We start from the raw sequence: 19,566 nt of genomic DNA on the forward strand, positions 1-19,566 counted from the left end.
GTGCCAAGTTCTGTTGTGCTGGTCAGTAATGCAGTAGTCTTGTATAGCCAGATCCCTCACCATAGGGCGGTGTCAGCGATGGAGGAAGGTTAAGATAGATAAGATAAGATTAAAAAAAAAAATGCTCTGGCTGTATTTCTTTAAACCAATCACAACCGTTCTGGGTAGCAATAAGCCCTGATAGCGGAAATAGTGCGAGAGGGAAGGGTAAAACCGGTTGATATCGAGCTTTATCCCAGCAATGTACAACCGTTGAGCCAGACGAATAAGGCAGCTGGCTGAACTGTACTTGTTGATTAAAATGTTCTTGTGCAGAGAAGAACATATCAAGGTTAGACCAAATCAGACTCAGAAAAGGATTTACTGCTAAGTGATAACACAGTACTGTCTACAGCAGGGGTCTTCAACAGGGGGTCCGCGACCCCTAGGGGGTCCGCGGAGGTACTGCATGGGGGTCGCGAAAGTTTTGGTTGATTAGACTTTTTTTTATATTCCCCCCCCCCCCTGCAATTTTTTCTACTAACTGAAATGTCTTTAAATACACATTAACATGAATTCAACACACTGTAGTAAACAGATAAATGGAGGCAGAAGATGTCTTTCAGTCATCAATGCACACATGGCACTATAGGACCAGTTTGATATAACACAATTTTATACAATATATATATAATTAGGGGGTCCCCGCTCCATCTCACCATCAGTTTGGGGGTCCTTGGCCTGGAAAACGTTGAAGACCCCTGGTCTACAGCTATTATTTGGAAACAACTGATACAACAGTTCATATCACGAGTAAATCCAAATGTAAACCAAATGTTTTATTCTTGTTTATATGCCAATGCACGTTTCAACACTGCTTTATACACACAGAACTGTATGTTAAAATAAAATCTTTAAAATATAGCAAGATGAATGTATAAACCTCCTGTGAAATAATAAATCCCCTCTTTTCCTGCTTAACTGCAAATATTCCATGTCAATGCAACAACAAATGAACAGAGCAGTTTTCCATGAAAAAAAACTGAAGAAATGTTTCCGTAACAGTAATGTGAACGAGCAGTGATTTAAACCAACAACTTTTGCAGAATTTTCCTCAAATGAGGGTCTGCTCAATTTACCAAATAAGTGCTACAGAAGACTTTAGTAGCGTAACTACAGTAGGTACAGTAGCATCCCTCAACAGAACAGTACATTTTGGGGTTTAGTTTTCAGTTTTTTGTCTTTTGGGCAGACGGAGCCTCTCTGTGTTTAGGAACTGTTCAATTTTGGAGATATGGGCTCTGAATGATGACTGTTCGTCTTCCCTCTCCTGGGAGCAAGAGGGTTCCCAATCTGACTCTGAACCAGGACCTACAGTGGAGGTAGGAGCTCTGCTACACCTGGTGTAAAGAGAAACAACAGCAGTTATACTAGAGAGATACACACTTGACATAAAGCATTATGAAATCATCTTCACTCATTGTTAAATAATGAGTTTGAACTAAAATTTGTAACTAATTTTGTTGAAATATATTTTGTAACCACTACCTTTTTGGCTGAAGATACCAATAAACTCTGCTTTGCATAAATACGGTTTGTGAAATTCTACAATATTGCAAAGTTCATTTCATCCTAGGTTCATTTTGTGTTTTCACAGACGCTACCTAGCTGGTCAAGGACATTGTCATTCAGGTAGATAGCTGTGTATTCACAGCAACAAAATGAAAACACATCACTAAGGTGATTGCGAACGATCTGCTACCTCTGTTGTAGTTCGGACATCAGTTTAATGTCTTCCTGACTATGTGTGCAGCTATGTTTTTTAGCTTTAAGGAGGGTTTCCCCAAAAAAAAAAAAAGATAGAAAATAAAAACTCCCAAGTACAACATATATTCTTGTTCAAAGGTCCTCTTTGTGTATGGTAAATAGACCTACCCTGGGGTGGTTGGCCATGACAGTCTGCTGACTGTGATGGATGTGGAGACTGGAAAAGAAGTAACTGACACAGAAGCGCTGCTCTCCTATGTAAAAATGACACCAAAAATACAAATAGTAGAGCTCAAACATTTACTTTGAACTTCAATTTAGCAGAAAGGATTAATTATTTATCAAACTTCAGTGCTTCTTGAGGAAGCCAACATTTTTTGAGCAAACGGAACATTAACTGATAAACAAATGCAGGGCAGACAATAACCAGTGGCAATTGATATGTAACAGTATCCAGCCCAGAGAAAATAGCCAGGCTCAGACTGAACTCTGTGTAACGTTCCCAGTGTTCAGAGTCTGCAGAAAACAAAGGCTTTGGCCAATAATTTGTTAAACTGTCGGACCAGTTTTTTTTTCTCATACCCTAGGCATGTTGCATTCTATCTCCCCCAATTGCCAGCACCTGGATCTTATAAAACACAGAGTGACAGTTTGCGGTGATGGTGACAAAAGAGAGAATGAGAGTGTGTGAGAGTGAAACAAATGAAACAGCAAGCAAGAGGAGGGAGAAAGTGAGTGAGTGAGAGATGGATGATGAAGTGAGAGCGGAAGAGAGAGAGTGAGGAGATGGATAAAGACTGAGTAAGTGAGAGAGGAGAGGTACCCAAGCGTCATTAGGTAGATTTTCTTCCACACGTGATTCATTCTCTGTCTGGCTGTCTGTCTACAGGACATCTATGAGTTCAGCATACATCAGCTACGTCCTTTCACTCAACACCTGACTTAACATTTGTCAAAGTTTTTTATGTCCTAAATATCTGTCAAATATTCTGTACATTCAGTTAGTATTCAGTTAGTCTCCGCTAATATTTGCTTGTTCTTACATTCTAAGTTTTCTGGACCACAAAAATGTTGAAAAAGCATTATGCTCTCTAGTTCTAGTGAGCACATGTCAGGTTGATTTGACAGACCTATTTATTGAGCTCTAGCACAAATTTCCCTTGGGGTCCACTCAGACACAGTTTATAAAATGATAAAGCTTAGAATCTGTGGAACAGAAATGACCTCAAACCAATTTATATGATGATGATGGTAATGTCAGAAAATATTGTATAGGGGTCATTGTAACTTCCTCTGAGGCAGCTCATACGTTTCTACGTGAATATCATGCTGTGGCCATTTCCTGCTGCTCAGCATCAAGTCGTAATACAGAACAATGTTGTGGCTTTCCTGTGATGAAATATACTTGGACATAGGCTTCAACAGTTAAAATAAAAACGTTTCCATAGCTGCAAGTTGAGATCATACAGTGAGTCATTAATACATCCATCATCATGAGATATAGGGGAATGTAAATCAGAAGTGTTGTTTTACTTGTTGCCTTTAATATTGGGATCAATTTCAAGCTGAGGTCCTTTCCATGCAAGTTGGTGGTTTATAGTGAAAAAATTGCAAAAGAGCAACTTCAAACTTCATAACAGGTTCTGTAACTGACCATGTCTGCCGTTGCTGTCTCTCTGAAGGTCTCTCCCAGAGCCTTCCACTCTCCCTGCTGTCTCCTTATGGAAGCTGCAGTTCCACAGACACTGGAGGCATTCAACAGATCCGACGCCCTGCTAATCACCAAGGGGACTAGGAAGAATGAGGTGAGATGGCAGAAACAGCAAGAGGGTAAGAATGAATAATTATTAGCGATGGTATGAAATACAGATGTACACCGAGTTCACTTTGTAAGAGGTCAGAAGTTGAGCAGTACTACTGTGTTCCACAATGACATAATGCCCTTTTAATGGAATAGATCTTTGAAATGCAACAGTCACCTTTGTTGTGCTTGCTTTTTAGAAACATTGGTATTGTGCTGGCAGGATGTCTGAGGAGTCCACCAGAACCACTGTTATTTTGCTCAGACATGGGGGATCCCTGAAAAACAGAAAGGTTTTATAGAGACCAAACCAGCATAATAAAAATACTGCTCACATAATGTATCCATTAACAATAATATCCAAGATTTGTTTTAGTGAGTAAAATGTTACCACAACCAATACAAATTCTCCTTTAAGGCTCTCTTGAAGGCCACTAAGTGGTAGATGTACAGGCCATGCTGTATTGTTTACAGTTGTATTTTATTCCCATTGCAAAAGTAAATTGCATTAGGCCATTTAAATATGTAACAAACATCAGAATGCAGGCAACTGGTCATTTTGTACAATGTGATGTGTGTGATGTCTGCCCTATTAAGACTTTAAGGCTTTCCTGCTATTGGACAATTTTGGGGTGTTTCTTTAAATTGAGTTAGTGTATGTTAAGCCACAGAGTACGAAGTGGAGTAACAATTTTTCTGATTGCAGATTGTAAACCTTCTTTTTGGTTATAAGAATGTCAATTGCATATGGATACTGTTAAACATTTTATTTTTGATCATATCAGTGGAATACATTGTTTTTTCACTCTCTATGAGCTGTGTCATCATTTGATAGCCTTGAATGTTAAGTTTGGACATGGTGGTCTACATGAGTCAGAAGTCTTAACATACTGCAAGAAGTGTCAAAGGTTTTTAACATGCTCCCACTACAGCTAGCATTTTTTAATTGTAACACCTGAACAAACTTATGTAAGATGGAGACATAGTTAAGTAACTTACTGTTTTTGTCTGAGCACTGCCCAAGTCAAATGACGACCTGTAAGTCTTATTGCTGGGCAGAGACAACTCAATAGTATCATCAAGAAGCAATTTGTTTGCTGGAGACTGCTCATAGTATTTTTTGCTGCCAGTCTCTGGTGATGCATTACTTTCATGACTTGGATGGACAGACAGCTTCAAAACTGTTTCACTTTTAGTCGTCTTTGCATCTCCTGCGTCTTCTATTTTGTCATTTTCCATGTGCTCTTGATAGCTGCCAGTCTCAATCCAAGATTCAAGGTTCACAGTATCCATTGTGATATAAGCACAAGCATCCTTCAAATTAGATTTTTCCATAAGTTCCTGGCCAGTCTCGCAGGGATCGTTTTCCCACGTTTTTACATTTGACTGACTTTCCTTCTTACATGCACTAGAATACCCATTATCATCATTATCAGTTACCTGACTTTGAGGAAATGCATGTGATTCAAGCATTGTTGTCAGTAAAACACATTCTTCATTATCACACATTTTATCTGCTTGCTTCATGTCGCTCGTAATGTCAGACAGATTATTAAGTTGTGTTTGTGTTGTAGTTGTCTCAAACTCTTGGATACCGACAATACCATCAGACTGAGCAGCTAACGATGCACTATTTGTCTGTGAGCAACAAATACTTGACTCATTCAGAGGTCCAGAAGGTTCAGTGGGTATCTTGGCTGCTGATTTGTTGGATGGTTTCTCTTCCTTAGTCTTCTCAGAAACTTGATGAGTTGGACTTGGCAGCTGAGAAACTGACTTAGCAAAGGTTTGGTCCTCATCATTACAGAGGGGTTGCACTTCTTGAATGACAAAGTTTGGCCCAAGATTGACACTTTGGTGCTCATCAGAGCAAAAGGTATGTACTTCTCTCCTAATCTCATTTCCTTTTTTCACATGGCTGGAGTCAGCATCCTTCTCACTGATTTTCTGAAAAAGATTTTGTGAGCCGTCTGAGGGTTCACAGGCAGCTAGTGGTGGCTCAGTGTCCATGAAGTCAATGACCTGCTGTGTGTTGCTCTTCTTAGTAGTCATATCAGCAGTTGTCTGAGCCGGTATCTGGGTTTCTGTTGTGTGTAGCGCTGTCTTTCCTCTCTCCTCTGCTCCATATGTCCCTTCCCCTTCTGTGCTATGTTTTGTTTCTGTTTCAAGCTGTTTGGGGTCCCCTGCATCCTCTGTTGACCCCTGGCTACAGTCTTGTCTGTCTGCTCTATCTGTTGTTTGGGCCATGAGCGTTCCTCTCTTTTCTCCGGCACTTACACCCATTTCTCCAGCACTTCCTCCTTCCTTCACATCTTCTCCTTTCACTTCTTCTTTGTTCCACTGCTGCTCCTCAATTCTTTCCCCATCTTCTCCGTTGTTTTGTACTTGTTTCACATCATCTTTCCATCCCTGTTCTTTCTCACTCATTTCAGCATTGCCTTTGTCACTCTTTTCTTTGCTTAGTAAGTCTACTGATCCATTGATAGAGCTGTAACCAGGACTTGATACAGTTGATTCTGTTGAAAAGAAAAAAAAACATTTTTGAACAGATGGTTAAATTGCACTGATCAAAAAAATGACATATCTTAATAAATACAAGTATATAATGCAAACATGTGACTGTCTTGTAATTTGTCAGTAAATTGCTTGTGTGTCTTGTATGTTTTTATTTAGCTGGCTGACCTCCAGTTACTCTAATGGCAACTAGCTTAGTCACAGCTCCAGTGTCTTCCAGACAGTCTGGGTTTTTGGTCACACTGGAGGCCAAGGGCTGCAGACTTTCAAAGCCTGGCAGTTTAGAGCTGGAGATGGGTTCATTAAGAGTTTCCTCTTCTCTGATTTCCTCCACTAAATTGGGGAAGACCTTTGTAGAAACACCGAGGCTCTGACTGCTGTCTCTCATCTGTGTAAAGAAAAATAGAAAGTCACATGTTTAGGATGCACAACTGTTTTGATTACACCTTTTTACCACAACACCACTAGCCGTGGCACAGTACATGGATGGTGAATAGCACTGGGCTGAGCAGATGACCACACATGTTGGACATCACTATGTTTAGGTACAATTGCTCAAACATTTGTTAAAGTATATGACACCAGTTAGCTTTCCTAACCAGTCCTATAACTGTCAAATGAAAAATAATGTAGTCAGATTAACTTGTGGCTACTCAATCCCAGAACTTTCAATTGTTCATTATGGACATGTCAGTCCATTCCAACAGTTTTTTTCAGTTTTGTTTTTCAAAACAAGTGTAATGGAATCAGAAACGACACCACAGCCTCCAAACTGACAATACCTCAATCAATCAATAAATAAATACAATCTTTGTTGTTAGACCTTAGACATTATTTCACTTCTAGATGGACACAATTGTCAAGCAGATGCTTATTATAGGCATAGGCTATGCTGCTTAGGACCTAGTAAATGTTTACATCTTTCTTTATGTGAAAGAAATTAATTAATTTAAACCAGAAAAAAACATGTATGGTTGTCAGGACAGCCCTGAAATAGCTTTCTCTCTGTATGACTCATGTATTTGTGGTAACATTACTAACTCCTGTGTGTTTTGGTTACACACGGACCACTATGCATGCGTTTTTATCTGTACCTTCAATTCATATATATGCTGAGCCTGAACTTTGGCCTGTGAGGACAGTTCAGTGTGTCCCTGATGGAGCTTGTTGTAAGCCTCTTTCACTGCTTGAAGGTCCTGCTGCTCACTTTTGATGCAATCCAGAAACACAGATTTCTGTTTAATACAAACAAACAAAGACAAATTTAAAAAGACCTTAATGTTTCTTTCAGATGTTGCAGTATGACAAACAACAATTAATTACTAACATGGTTCTCTTTTTTGACAACCTGGTAAATTCTTTTTTACAGAATAAAAATGGTTCTATCATACTGCCTTCTGTCACACTACAATTTTTCTTCTACCTCATTGTCCCATCTGTTCTTGGAAGCAGCGTAGTTTTCCATCAGTTGGGCTATCTTCTCTTCCATTGCCTTGTTTTTCTCTCGCATCACCCTGTGATGCTCCTGCTTAAGGGCCTGCAGTAAAATTAATCACCCATAGGATTTTTAATGCAATACTACATTTTTATGTGTATTTTTTTAACGTGAACAGAAGGTCTTAAACAGGACAGGGAGAGAGAGGACTTCTTGCTAATACAAATCAGTTGGCTTGTGTCATTTTAATAATGATTTTAATACATTAATGAATAGGTGAATTAAAATTGAGAAGGGGGTGCAGAGAGAAGAAAAGAGAATAATAAACTGTAAAGCCATAAATGGAGAATAAACACACTAACTATTATTCAGTTGCGGAGGAGACCATATTTACTAATGTGTATGTTGTGATATATAACACCATATTCATCACTTTTATGAGAAGAAACTATGGTGTTTTTTTTATTTCTGTCCCTGTGTAAATTTACTCCATAATCATTTAAATAGACCCTGAAAAATTCCTGATCCGTGTGGGGCCAATAGGTGGTGCAGGGTTTACCTGAAGAAAAACACCACTTTCTTAATCATTCAAACTGAGTTTGGCATACATTTGCTTACATCAGTTAAAGCATAACATTGATGAATATGTTCACCCAACAAAAAAAAAAGGGGAAGTCAAGAAGAACAAAAGTGACAACAGAGTCTAGCATATTTTTTCCACATTACATCTCAGAAATGTGATAGCAATTGTTCTTCTGAGTTGACAATTCACCTGTTTTATTACAAGTTCCCTTTATAAATATTGATTTGCACTTAAATTATAACCTACTAAGAATTAAACAATTTCCAGTATAAATCTGCATGATTATTATGATGTTGTTAGCTTTATCTGTCCTAAAAGATAAAAGTATGTGTCTCCAGATGACTTAGAATGAGGTATGTCATTCTGTTATCTGTTAAACATGATATTCTATGAGATTAACTCCTTCCTCATTCTGCATGATCATCTTTATTAGTTCAACAAAAGTACGGCCAATTGGGGCAACTTGTCATGCATATCTGCAACACGTTAGTTTTGCTACATATTGTTTCAGAAAATAACTTTTGAAAGTAAATAAGGTGATGAAAATGTAGACATCGGCCATGGTTTAACAGTCCATAACTTTTCATGATTTTGTAAGCGTTCCACTAGAAGCTGCTTTGAATCTTTTTTCAGCTAAAAAAAAATTAAAAAAGATCAATTAAAAATCTATTTAAATTATTTCTAAACAAATGCATCAAAAAATATATGGCATGGGCATAACAACATGGAATAAATCTAGGCCAAGACGACAAGAAGAAAGTATTGAAAAAAAGGCAATTGAGTATGAGAGTAAATCTGTGCTGATGTACAGTTATGTCCATAAACCAGCAAAGGATCAAAGTGTCTGACCTGGTACTGTTCTCTTTGTGTCTGGAGCTCCAGCTCTACCTTGCTTACTGTCTGCGTCTGACTCAACAACAGCTGCTGGGTATGCTGCAGACACTTCATCACTGCCTATACAAATTCACAGAGACACAATAGAAGTATCCACAATGAAGTCATAAGCCAAATTCTTTTTTAAATATTCATTTATCAGAATAATTTATGACCAAAAAATGAATCTGAAAAATGAATATTTAAAAAATAAAAACGGACTGTCAGCCATGTTATGAGCGTTGGCGTTACATAATTTGTCCGCCAGAGGGCGCTCTACAACGTCCCTGTTGGCAACAGTGATTCTTTTTTTTGTTAATGTGTTTATTTTCAAAGAACTTTAAGTTTCATACGTTAAGTTTGTATTTTTATACATTTTATTTATCAAAACTTTGATATATTTTGATGTTCCTCTGTTCTGTTGTGACAATAAAACAAATTATCATAATATTATTTTAGTGAGAACTCATAAATAACAAACTTTTTTTATATATTTTGGCTGACATATTGGCATTTTGGATTTTTAAATAACCAAATATTCGTATCGATATCAGCCTTAAAAATCCTTTTATAGGCCAGGCTCTACTCATAAGATGACCGTTGAAATCAGCCTAGAAACCCTACCTTCCATGCTCTCCTTCCAGCAAAGCAGTCTGCCAGTGGTGGGGGGGCCGTAGGGTGCACTCTGCTGGCTAATTCTTGTCTAATTTGTGGTCTGTTACACGGTAGAATCGCTCCGATTACAATGAGAACATGGGATCATATTTATACAAGACGGATCCTTTCTAGCCATAAACGAGTGGACAATTTCTTGAACCCTAACCAGGAGCGCAAAATGAGGATAATAAATGAAGACTGTTTCAACTGCGGGTAACTGTCAGTTTATCACACACAGAAGTACGATTTTTTCCTTCTATATTTTATTTCATTAAGGAGTTTCCGTTAAGTAGGGTATATTTGAATTTCTGTTTTGTGTTAATTATCTGTGTCCTTATGACAGTTCATTACGCTGTTTTTTTTTAATAAACAAATAACACTCATAAAGTTTATGAAATCTTCATGTTTATTGGCAAGATTATATGTATGTGTATATATACATACATACATACATACATACATACATAGACACACACACACACACACACACACACACACACACACACACACACACACACACACACACACACACACACACACACACACAATATATATCCGTAAATATTCAACTATTTGTAGGCTTTTGGGGAGTAAAGACTACTAAAATACATTATTCCTTAATGCCCTACACTGCAGTAGTGGCCACACATGATTTCCTTCCTATTTTCTAGTTTCTTACCTGCTTTTCTGCTCTCACAGCTAGATTTTCATTCCCGAGTTTCTTGTTCATTTCAGTTTCCTAAACATGCAAAAAAAATAAAGAGTCATTATTAGCTTTCTGGCCAATTGTCTTTGTCAGAATTGGAGTTTTTTTGATTTTGATGTAATAGAAATCACCATGTTCAGTTTCTGTTGCAGCTGCTGAAAATGCTGCTCGCTGCCTGTAGGACTATGGGCCTTGTCATGTCTAACTGATGACATTTTGGCCTTGATCAGCTTGTTACTGACCTCCTCCAACTCCTGAGAAAGCACCACACATTCACACATTTCAAAAGAACATAATCATCCGAGTTGACTGCTTTGTTTAAATACTTAGCATGTAGCTACATAGCAGATGACCATATCTTGAAAACCGAAGTGACATGATGAGAGAGAGAGAGAGTGGTAGGTTTTGGCTCACGGGGATTTCTTTTAAATACATTTACTTAATTATTTTACTGTAAACTGTTTACTGTACTTGGCTACGAACATTCAACATTGTAACATTGTAGATGTGACTGAAAATAAAGAAAATCATTGTCTCCTTTAATATTATTTTGTGGGCAACCATGGATTTCTATTTGCTGTGATAGAGTATAACAAATTTGACATCTTGCCTCAAATAATTCCACAGGTTAAAGCACATTTATACATACCTTCTTTAGTGACACAATGGTTGCTTCTTGTTTTTCATTTACAGTAGTCAGTTTCTTATTTATTTTCATGGCCTCATCAACTGTAAGAATAAAACACGGTAAGACACCATCATAAAAAATACTATGACATCACTACAACTGTCTTACATTACTAGTAATTAATAATTAAAAATAAGAAATTATTAAGTAACTAGTGACACACATGAGGGAAGATAGGAAGGGATCCTTTACAACTCTCAAACTCAAAATAAGAACCAATATGTTACAACTAGTGCACTAATATTTTTCACCCTGGTTGTTCTGTGTCCCTTGCATAAATGATGAGTGTAACACTTTTGAGGGATGTCAAACTTTTGTAAATAAGTGACAGCTGTCGTAGAATGTGTTTAAACAGTGGGTTACGCATACATTTAAAAACAGAGTGCAGTTTATTTACTGATTTACTGACATGTGATGGGCAAACACATGATTTAAGCAGCTTTAGCTTCTGCTAGGATTTGAGACTACACTGTCTAGAGCTCACCATTAAGAGTGATATACATTAAAATCATCCACTCAGTGGATAGTCGGGTCCCAAAACAACATAGCTGGCAAAAAGAAATCTCAAAACACAGCTTATTGCTGCACCTGGGCAATAGTAGGAGATTATGACTCGTTACTCTGCTGTCAGCTGACAACAAGTAAACTAGATTTGAAAGGTGGTTAAGTGAATGGCTTAAGGGCAGAAAATGTCTCTAACAGCAGGATGCATAATTTTTATTTAATTTTAACAGTATGGATCAATGGAGTCATGTCAAGAGAACAGGCTGCTGGTTTTATTGTTTCATTTACTCACTCAATTAAGTTACATTAGCATTGAAAAGGAACAGGATAGTGACCTTTGCTCATTAATCAGATCTCAACTCCAAATTAATATCTTTACGTTGTAACTTGATATAACATAGAAATTTACATGCTGCAAAAAAGGCAGAAGCTGATTCATACAACTGTATCCACTCAGAACACACCAACATCTCTGAATTGATTGCAGCACCTTGTATATTTAGACCCAAAAGATTCAGGGTACTCTAGAAGCAAAATAGGGCCTTTTCTGGTAAGATCTATTAAAGTCAAATTTAAGTACCTTTTTTTAGGCATGCTATCTCAGTAACATTCAATAGCATGAACTGATGTACTGCACAGTATCCTGTAGAATGTTGTTAGTACAGTTCTGGCTGGCTGGCAAATTGTGTCTTTGCAGCATTGTATAATTCGCTTACCTACAGTGTTCAAAACAGGGAGCACACACACACACACACACACAAACAGATTACCATTTTGCTCTAGTTTCTCGTGGGCCTGCTTCACCATGGCACACTGCCTGGATACAGCACTGAAACGTTTCTCAACCTCCCCCAACTGGTTCAAGTGGCTATCCTTTGACCGGTTCTGCAAAGCTAATTTCTGTTCCTGCATAAGGGGTATAGTTAAAACACACACAAAAATGAGTGCCAGGAAAAAAAAGCACAAAATTGTCAAGATCAATGCCACTCTCATATCTGTCTTTTAAGGCTATGACCAGCAGCTAGTTAGCATGGTCTAGCATTAAGACTAAAAGCAGAGGAAAAAAACTAGCTCAGGGTTTCTGCAGGTTTGACCAAGTTAAATTTATGAATGCAATTTAAGACCTATTTAACAACATTAAAAACAAAACAAAAAACAGCAGATGTCTCTGATTTTCAATTCTCCTCATTTGCATTGTAAGATTGGTGTCTACCCTGTGGAGGACCCAGAGTAGGATTGGGTAAATGTAAATGTAATGTTAGCACTACTCAACGCCCTTTTACACAGAACCATTCACACTCATTCATACAGTGAATGTGTGCCAAGGCTGCCATACAAAGTGCCACCTACTCATGTGGCACTTTGTGGCATTTACACTCCGAAGCAGCATCGGGGGAAAAAAACACCAACCTTCCAATTGGCAGGCGGCCGCCATACCACTGAGCCAAAGCCGCCCCATTGTATTTATTGTTTTTTTTCTGATATCGGTTCTAAAATAATTAAATTATAAAATGGTGTTAACGTGCAAATAAAGAAGAGCACAGCTTATGTATTTCTAAGGCCATATGGTAAAATGTTTTTTTTATTAACAATGTAATTACAAGGAAATTACAAAACTGATTTTACTATTGCAATTACAGTTAAAGACAAAAAAATAACCCCAAGATGACAAAAGGGTATTTAATACCCAACAGGTCCAGATTTGTTGCGGCCATGACTAACAGCTGAAGTCTTGAGGACCCACGAGATCTCGCAAATTCATGTAGAATAGAACCACAAAACCAACAACAGTTTGTTTCCATCCAGAGGAATAGAAGGGAAACAACTCTGTGCTGTTTTCAAGGTGGAGTGCAGGAAAATATGATCTGCCGTGAGCACGGCCTGTTTTATTTTGAAAATTAACCGGATGTTTTATTTGGTTGCTGTGCTTGACTTCCTGTCCCGCACTATCCGCCGTGTGCTGAATTACTGAGGAGCTCTCAGGCATCCAGCCAAAATAGAAGCTCTGCCTATCTGCTCCAGAGGGCTGCGGATTGCCGGAGCTGGGAGGGAACACTTTCAGTGTTCAGTATATTTAAGTATATATACTATGTATATATATTTTACTAGCAATACATGCAGCAATGATTCTGTTGCCTCCAATGTCCGTTTCAGAGCACCAGATAGCAGTGCAGGTACTTTGGAAGCACCAAAAACCGCGTTGATATTCGGCCCGGTAGATACATAACATAGGGTGACCAAACGTCTTCTTTTCTTTCATGGGACCATTATAAGCGTGTACTTAACTTGACTGGCACTTTGCACACAACTCTAAGGTACTTTGTTGTGTGACGTAATTCCTGAGAGGCTGCCTTGTGGGCGGCTCTGCGACACACACATATTGCACAGGGAACAGATCAGACAGCGGAGCAGCATGAACACAAAATGCCGAAGCGTAAGTGCAGCTTCACAGTTGAGCTGCAAAAAAAACTTTCCACGTACAGTCCCGGTCGGGACGAGTGCACCGTGTGCAAAGCTAGCACATTTGTTTCAGTGTCTAATAAAAAGGTGCTGGAGATCTCAAAGCTCACATGGACACCAAAAAACCTTATCTTATTACATCGGAAAGGTTTTAAGAGATATTTAGTTGAAGCTGGATTTTGAAAATGACACAGAATAGGTCATATTTAGAACATTATTTTATTTTTTATTTTTTTAAAAGAGCTATTATTTTGTCACAAGTTGTTACATATTTTATAAGTTATTTTTTTACCATTGAGGCATAATAAAGCATGTTCATAAACTTCTGAGAAGCCTGTCTGAATTTGTGTTTTGAGGCCCGCCGAGTGTCTTCTTTTTTGGAAATCAAAATTTGGTCACCTTACAAAACGGCACCGGGTTTTGGTATACCGCTGCTCGGATGGATCTAATCCAAACGCAACACGGAGTTCCTTTACGGGAGCAGCAGAGCTGCTGTGTGGGTCTTGCCTAGGCAGTGTGTAGGTACTCCCGGGACTGGAGCCCCCAGATACTCTGCAGAACTGGCTGATGGCTGTCGTTTGGCTTGTGCCTATACCGCCAGTATATACTGTATAATTATACATATATTTGTGTCTCTATTCTCGCCTTTGGTATGTAAAATAGTATCATACAAAACTTTGCAACATTGCGTAACATTAACCAGGCATACATAACGTTATTTATAATTCACCATAAGGCCATTTTTAATGAGTAACAATAACGGAAACTGTTAGCCATGATGGTAGCCAGGCTCACATTTATAGCCATGTTATCACATGTTATCTCTAATACTTTGGGAACATCTGCAAGCATATACTAAATTACTTAACAGTTTGTCACTGACAGTTGCCTAACGTTCAAATGCCGTTAAATGGCACAGGTTGGTGTAGTGAGCCACCACGAATAACAGATACAAAAAAAACTTCTTAAGAGCTGCAAGAGCATTTCAATGAGCATTAGAGGTAGCGTTACATAGACCTAAAGGAAATAAGACCGGTTTAAAATTAATTTAAGACCTAGACACATTTCAGCAGATTTATGACTTTTAAGGCCTTAAATTTAGATTTTGAAACGTAAGACTTTTTAATACCCCATTGAAATCCTGTAGCCTGGCTTTGTCCAAAGGTCCAAAAGAATCCACCAACTAAAGTAACGTCAAGGCTCCAGTAAATCACCCCCAAGCAATTGTCTGGCAAAAAACATCCTGCAAATTCCAAACTTGTCATTTTCACACTTTGGTTTTTGTATGAATTAAAAAAAATAAGCTATAAAATGGAAATTAGTGAGCTTTAAAGGTTCTGGTGGGCTGATTTACTGGAACTTTGGACGGGGTCAAGCTAGATGTTTCCCACTGTTTTCAGTCATTCCGTCAAGTGAAGCTAATTTGGTCTGTAGTCAGTGCACAGACATCAGAGTAGTATTGATCTTCTCATCTTAATCCCAGCAAAAAAAAGCAAATAGATGATTTCCCCAAAATGTCAAGGTTTTCTTTAAGGAAAGGAGTTAGCCTTTAGAAAGGAAGCATGCTCCATGTAGGTTGCTCAGTTTAAAAGGCAGGCACAAAACAAGAGGAAGCTAATGGCAGTAGCACATTTTGATAGATATAGTATACTGTTACAGGGGGAACCGATGTCAAGGGATTGTCTTTTTTGTGGGATGAAGGAATCAACTCAATACACGCCTCAGAGCACTTTATCGCTCTTCAAACTGCCATTATAGTTTAAATGTCTGTATCAAGCTGGGCAGATTCTTTACTTCACTTTCATTTTCCCACCCAATCCATTCCTTTGCTTTCATTCTCACTCCCTCCTATCCCTCTCTCCAATACACCAGCTCACTTCAACTCCCTCTCACTCTACTGAGCCACTGTTATGTGAAGAAGGTTAAACCGAGCGAGGACCAGTTATAAAACATTTTAATAGAGATATTTTCTCTGCTGTGCTGGCAGTTCAAAGTGTCACACACTCCCTATCCGTTACTTCTGATAAGCTCTTCCCTTTAAACCTATCCCTCCTTAGCACCATTCCCTTATCCTCCTCTTAATTTTTCTCCCTCCCACCTCCCATCCTCTGTCAACAATTTGTATAGGAAGCGGAAAATCATTACTTACCAGCTCACTTGATTTCTTCTCTAAGTTGTACTTCAGTAACTGTGAAACATAAGTAAAAGAAAATCAACTCTGATGAGCCAAGCGTTGTGGCTTAATTTGAGTGAAGCTTAAGAAAAAAAAATCAGTTAGAAGAGTTTCTGTACATTTACCCAACATTTGCGAACACAATAAATCAAGATGCCACATCATTTGAATTAGGGCTGTCGAAATCAAAGCAATAATGAGGAGTTTAAGAAAATTCCTTTATTGCCACGTGTTTTGACGCACAATAAACGCATGCACGTTCTGTGATTTGGGCCTCGGGCCACTCAGTAGTTTGGGAAAAAGCATCAGCTAAATAACATGTAATTTTATGAGCAGAATGGATAAGGAAAAGGGTCTTTTGAATGGCCACAACAGTTTTAAAGCCCTTTAAGATGGTTCTCTGACAGCTCTTAAGTTATTTGCGTGTACTGCCGATGTGAATTGAGTTACCACCGGAGTACGTAATACCATTTGCTGGCCAAGCATGCAGGAAACCCTCCCCCCCTCACCAAAGGCAGACCACGCTAGATGTCATATGTGCCCATTGCTAGTCCTGAGCGTCCTTAAACAGTTAAATGTGTGAGGTCTTATAAAGGTTTATTGTACTGTAAACTGGAGAAGAAACAGAGAACACTACCTATAAAGGAATTGTGAAAGGTCCAAGGGTTTTTTTTTCCCCAAAAAGAAAAGGCAATGAGATGCTTGCTTACTGAGCAGTAGAGATTAAAAAATGTAGAGTAAAAATGACACTTTAGTTTAATGTATGACTTGGTTAGGAAATTAAATCATTCGTATTGAACAAATCTTTTGTGCAACGTATTGAATCGTATTATGTTGAATTAAATCACGTCAAATTGCACTGCATCGCAAAAGGGGGTGAACCGTGTTTTATTGCATCGGTAGTTGCTGCATATGCATCCTTATGTATGTTATATGATTGCTTGCAATGCATCAAACTGTGTATCGCATCGGCCTCAGATCTGAGATGCACATCCCTTGTAAATACTGAACTATATTTCCATAGATATTCATCAGCCAGGTTATTTATTGAGATTGAAATGCACTGCTATGAAGAATTATTTAGATTTATTAAGGGTTAATTGAACCATACTGTTCCACTGGAGCTCAAATTTGTAATTTAGCAGATTTTCAAGGTATGGCAATTAAATCACTTCAATGCCACTGGTGTGAAAATGTGTTAAATTAAAAGGAACCCACCAGACCATGTCACAAGAATTAACACAACTGGGCCTCACTTTAGCCAAACAACACAGTCAGGGTCTCCCATATAGAATATCAAAAACAGTCTCTATTGTCTCTGTAATATGGCTGGGTTGTTCAAATGCAGCGGACCGTGGGGATGGCTGTATATCAACTCTGTGGTGTCAAGCCTGAAGACAAACACTCTGGGAGCCAGACTGAGTCAGGCCTATGCCTGACGCCCTAAGCCTTTGACTGTGGTTGGGCATGAGCTTTCGTTATTTACTTATCTTTTTAAACAGTTTATTGGTAAAAATAAATAATGTTTTCTGATTTTAAAGAAAGAACGAGAGACAGAAAGAAAAAAAAAGGGCGGTTTGTGTGTGTGTGTGTGTGTGTGTGTGTGTGTGTGTGTGTGTGTGTGTGTGTGTGTGTGTGTGTGTGTGTGTGTGTGTGTGTGTGTGTGTGTGTGTGAGATCAAGACAGAAAGAAGAGGCTGTGAGTGTTGCACATCTCCGTACTTGAAGCATCTTCAGCTCTTCTTTTAGGTTGTTAATCTCCTTTTCCTTTAACTCAGCACTGACCTGGTATTTACCCTGAAATGTTATATTATTATTAGGTGTGTCAAAAAAGAAATAAATACCAAATCACAGTATGAAAAAACTCACTCCAAGTGCCAAGATTATGCAACTGAGATGAGTGAATTTACTACTGCACTAAAAACACATAAAACATTGAATAAACTGCTCCGGGTATCTTGACGTTTTTAGGAATAAGCCCTTCATACCTTCTCCTCCTCAATGTTTCTTATTTTTGCCTGAAGCTTGAGGGAAAAAAAGAAAATTATTAGAAGGTTTTAATGAACTGTTAAGTCTTCTTTTAGATACAGTATATAAAAACTTTAACCAAACAGTAAAAACATACCTGCTTTTTAACATTGATGAGTGTCTCTGTGTGCTGGTTTGCCACTGTTTCAATTTGATGTTGTAGGGATTCCTGTCAAACAGGAAAAATACTTAATCAATCAAAACAAGTGATGATTAAAGCATAACTCAAGCCAAAATGCAACCTAGGGTCTTTTTGCAAATGTACCCAAATTAAACTTTCATTTAAAAGCATAATCAGGATGGAAACCTTTCTTTTTAGTAAACTCTGTGTACACAAACAATGTTGTCAATGCAGAGTTCATGTGTCGAGCCCCTGGTGATACTTTGAGAAAAGTCTCATCTTCTGTCAAGCCTTCTTAGTGTTTTAAAAATAGTGATTTTGATGCTTTCATAGTAGTGACCCTAGCTTTCCCATTCAAAAGGCCATTCGACCAAAAACGAGAATACGGTCAATCTTAAAAGTGGCGTTTCCGTCCTCATTATGCTTTTAAACAGAAGTTTGACTCAGGTACATTTACAAAAAGACCCTAGGTTGCATTTTGATGAAAGTTATGCTTTAATGAAGTATAACATATACAAATTTATTATTTTAAAACAATAATAGGGGTATGTATGATCTTTTGTGAATGTCCACCTTAGTACCAACAGAAATATATTAAAGATGTTGATGTAATGCCAACTAGGCCCAGCTGTACCTTCTCCCAGTCCAGCTCCTGTTTCTCCAACACCAGTTTACTGATCTGGTCCTCAAAGCGTGTCTCTGCATCCTGTAACATGGAAAGGCATCATTTACATAAAAGCTAATACTCAACCATCCAAGGAGCAATCACACATACGGAGTAAAAAGTAATTCACAATTTGACACACAGACAACCTGGTGACACCTGCTTAATGAAATAAGACAGTAAATTTAGATGGGGTGATGGCTGGTACAATGCGATCTTAGCAGGCATGGTATTGGCTAAAAATCTGTTATCTCTTCAACTATGTGTGCAGATAACTCGGAGTTGAGCCAAAACTGCAAACTGCAGTATGTTTTCCTGGTTCATTCCTCCGTATCTTTTGTAGACGCACACATAGTAGAAAGAGGAACATTTGAGGGGAGGTGATATTTGTGGAAAGCCATCCCTATCCTCCCTTTTCCCTGGGAGAAGGCAGGTAAAAGTCAATTGCTCTCTACATCCATGGGACTTTTTATGTGCTTGTGGGAGTTGCTTAACTCACTGAGTTTATTTTATAAGTTCCAATTAATCTATGCTACCAGCGTGGCACTACACTTAAAAAAGGGTGCACAGGAGATGAGGCTGTTATTTTTCCACGGAGGAATCCTTATTTTGTG

General features: G+C 38.3%; 1 protein-coding gene across 4 annotated transcripts in view; it reads right to left on the bottom strand.

Annotated features, from left to right (window-relative positions):
• Window positions 1–762: 762 nt before the first annotated feature.
• Window positions 763–19,566, bottom strand: part of ccdc73 (coiled-coil domain containing 73) — a 36,324-nt gene continuing 17,520 nt past the window's right edge. For 2 of the 4 annotated variants that reach the window (XM_032524616.1, XM_032524615.1), the window contains exons 4-21: window positions 18,923–18,994; window positions 18,265–18,336; window positions 18,128–18,163; window positions 17,862–17,936; window positions 16,117–16,155; window positions 12,278–12,413; window positions 10,965–11,044; window positions 10,447–10,569; window positions 10,289–10,348; window positions 8,929–9,033; window positions 7,485–7,598; window positions 7,156–7,296; window positions 6,230–6,449; window positions 4,547–6,063; window positions 3,726–3,825; window positions 3,401–3,537; window positions 1,915–2,000; window positions 764–1,379 (exon numbers count right to left, since the gene is read on the bottom strand). In XM_032524616.1, the coding sequence (XP_032380507.1) occupies window positions 1,202–1,379; window positions 1,915–2,000; window positions 3,401–3,537; window positions 3,726–3,825; window positions 4,547–6,063; window positions 6,230–6,449; window positions 7,156–7,296; window positions 7,485–7,598; window positions 8,929–9,033; window positions 10,289–10,348; window positions 10,447–10,569; window positions 10,965–11,044; window positions 12,278–12,413; window positions 16,117–16,155; window positions 17,862–17,936; window positions 18,128–18,163; window positions 18,265–18,336; window positions 18,923–18,994 (3,291 nt within the window). In that variant the 3' untranslated portion in view covers window positions 764–1,201. Of the gene's footprint in view, window positions 1,380–1,914; window positions 2,001–3,400; window positions 3,538–3,725; window positions 3,826–4,546; window positions 6,064–6,229; window positions 6,450–7,155; window positions 7,297–7,484; window positions 7,599–8,928; window positions 9,034–10,288; window positions 10,349–10,446; window positions 10,570–10,964; window positions 11,045–12,277; window positions 12,414–16,116; window positions 16,156–17,861; window positions 17,937–18,127; window positions 18,164–18,264; window positions 18,337–18,922; window positions 18,995–19,566 lie in introns of all 4 variants that reach the window. The other 2 variants (XM_032524617.1, XM_032524619.1) reach the window with 2 other exon arrangements.

The sequence above is a fragment of the Etheostoma spectabile genome, chromosome 8 (assembly GCF_008692095.1).
Source record: "Etheostoma spectabile isolate EspeVRDwgs_2016 chromosome 8, UIUC_Espe_1.0, whole genome shotgun sequence".
Taxonomy (NCBI): Eukaryota; Metazoa; Chordata; class Actinopteri; order Perciformes; family Percidae; genus Etheostoma; species Etheostoma spectabile.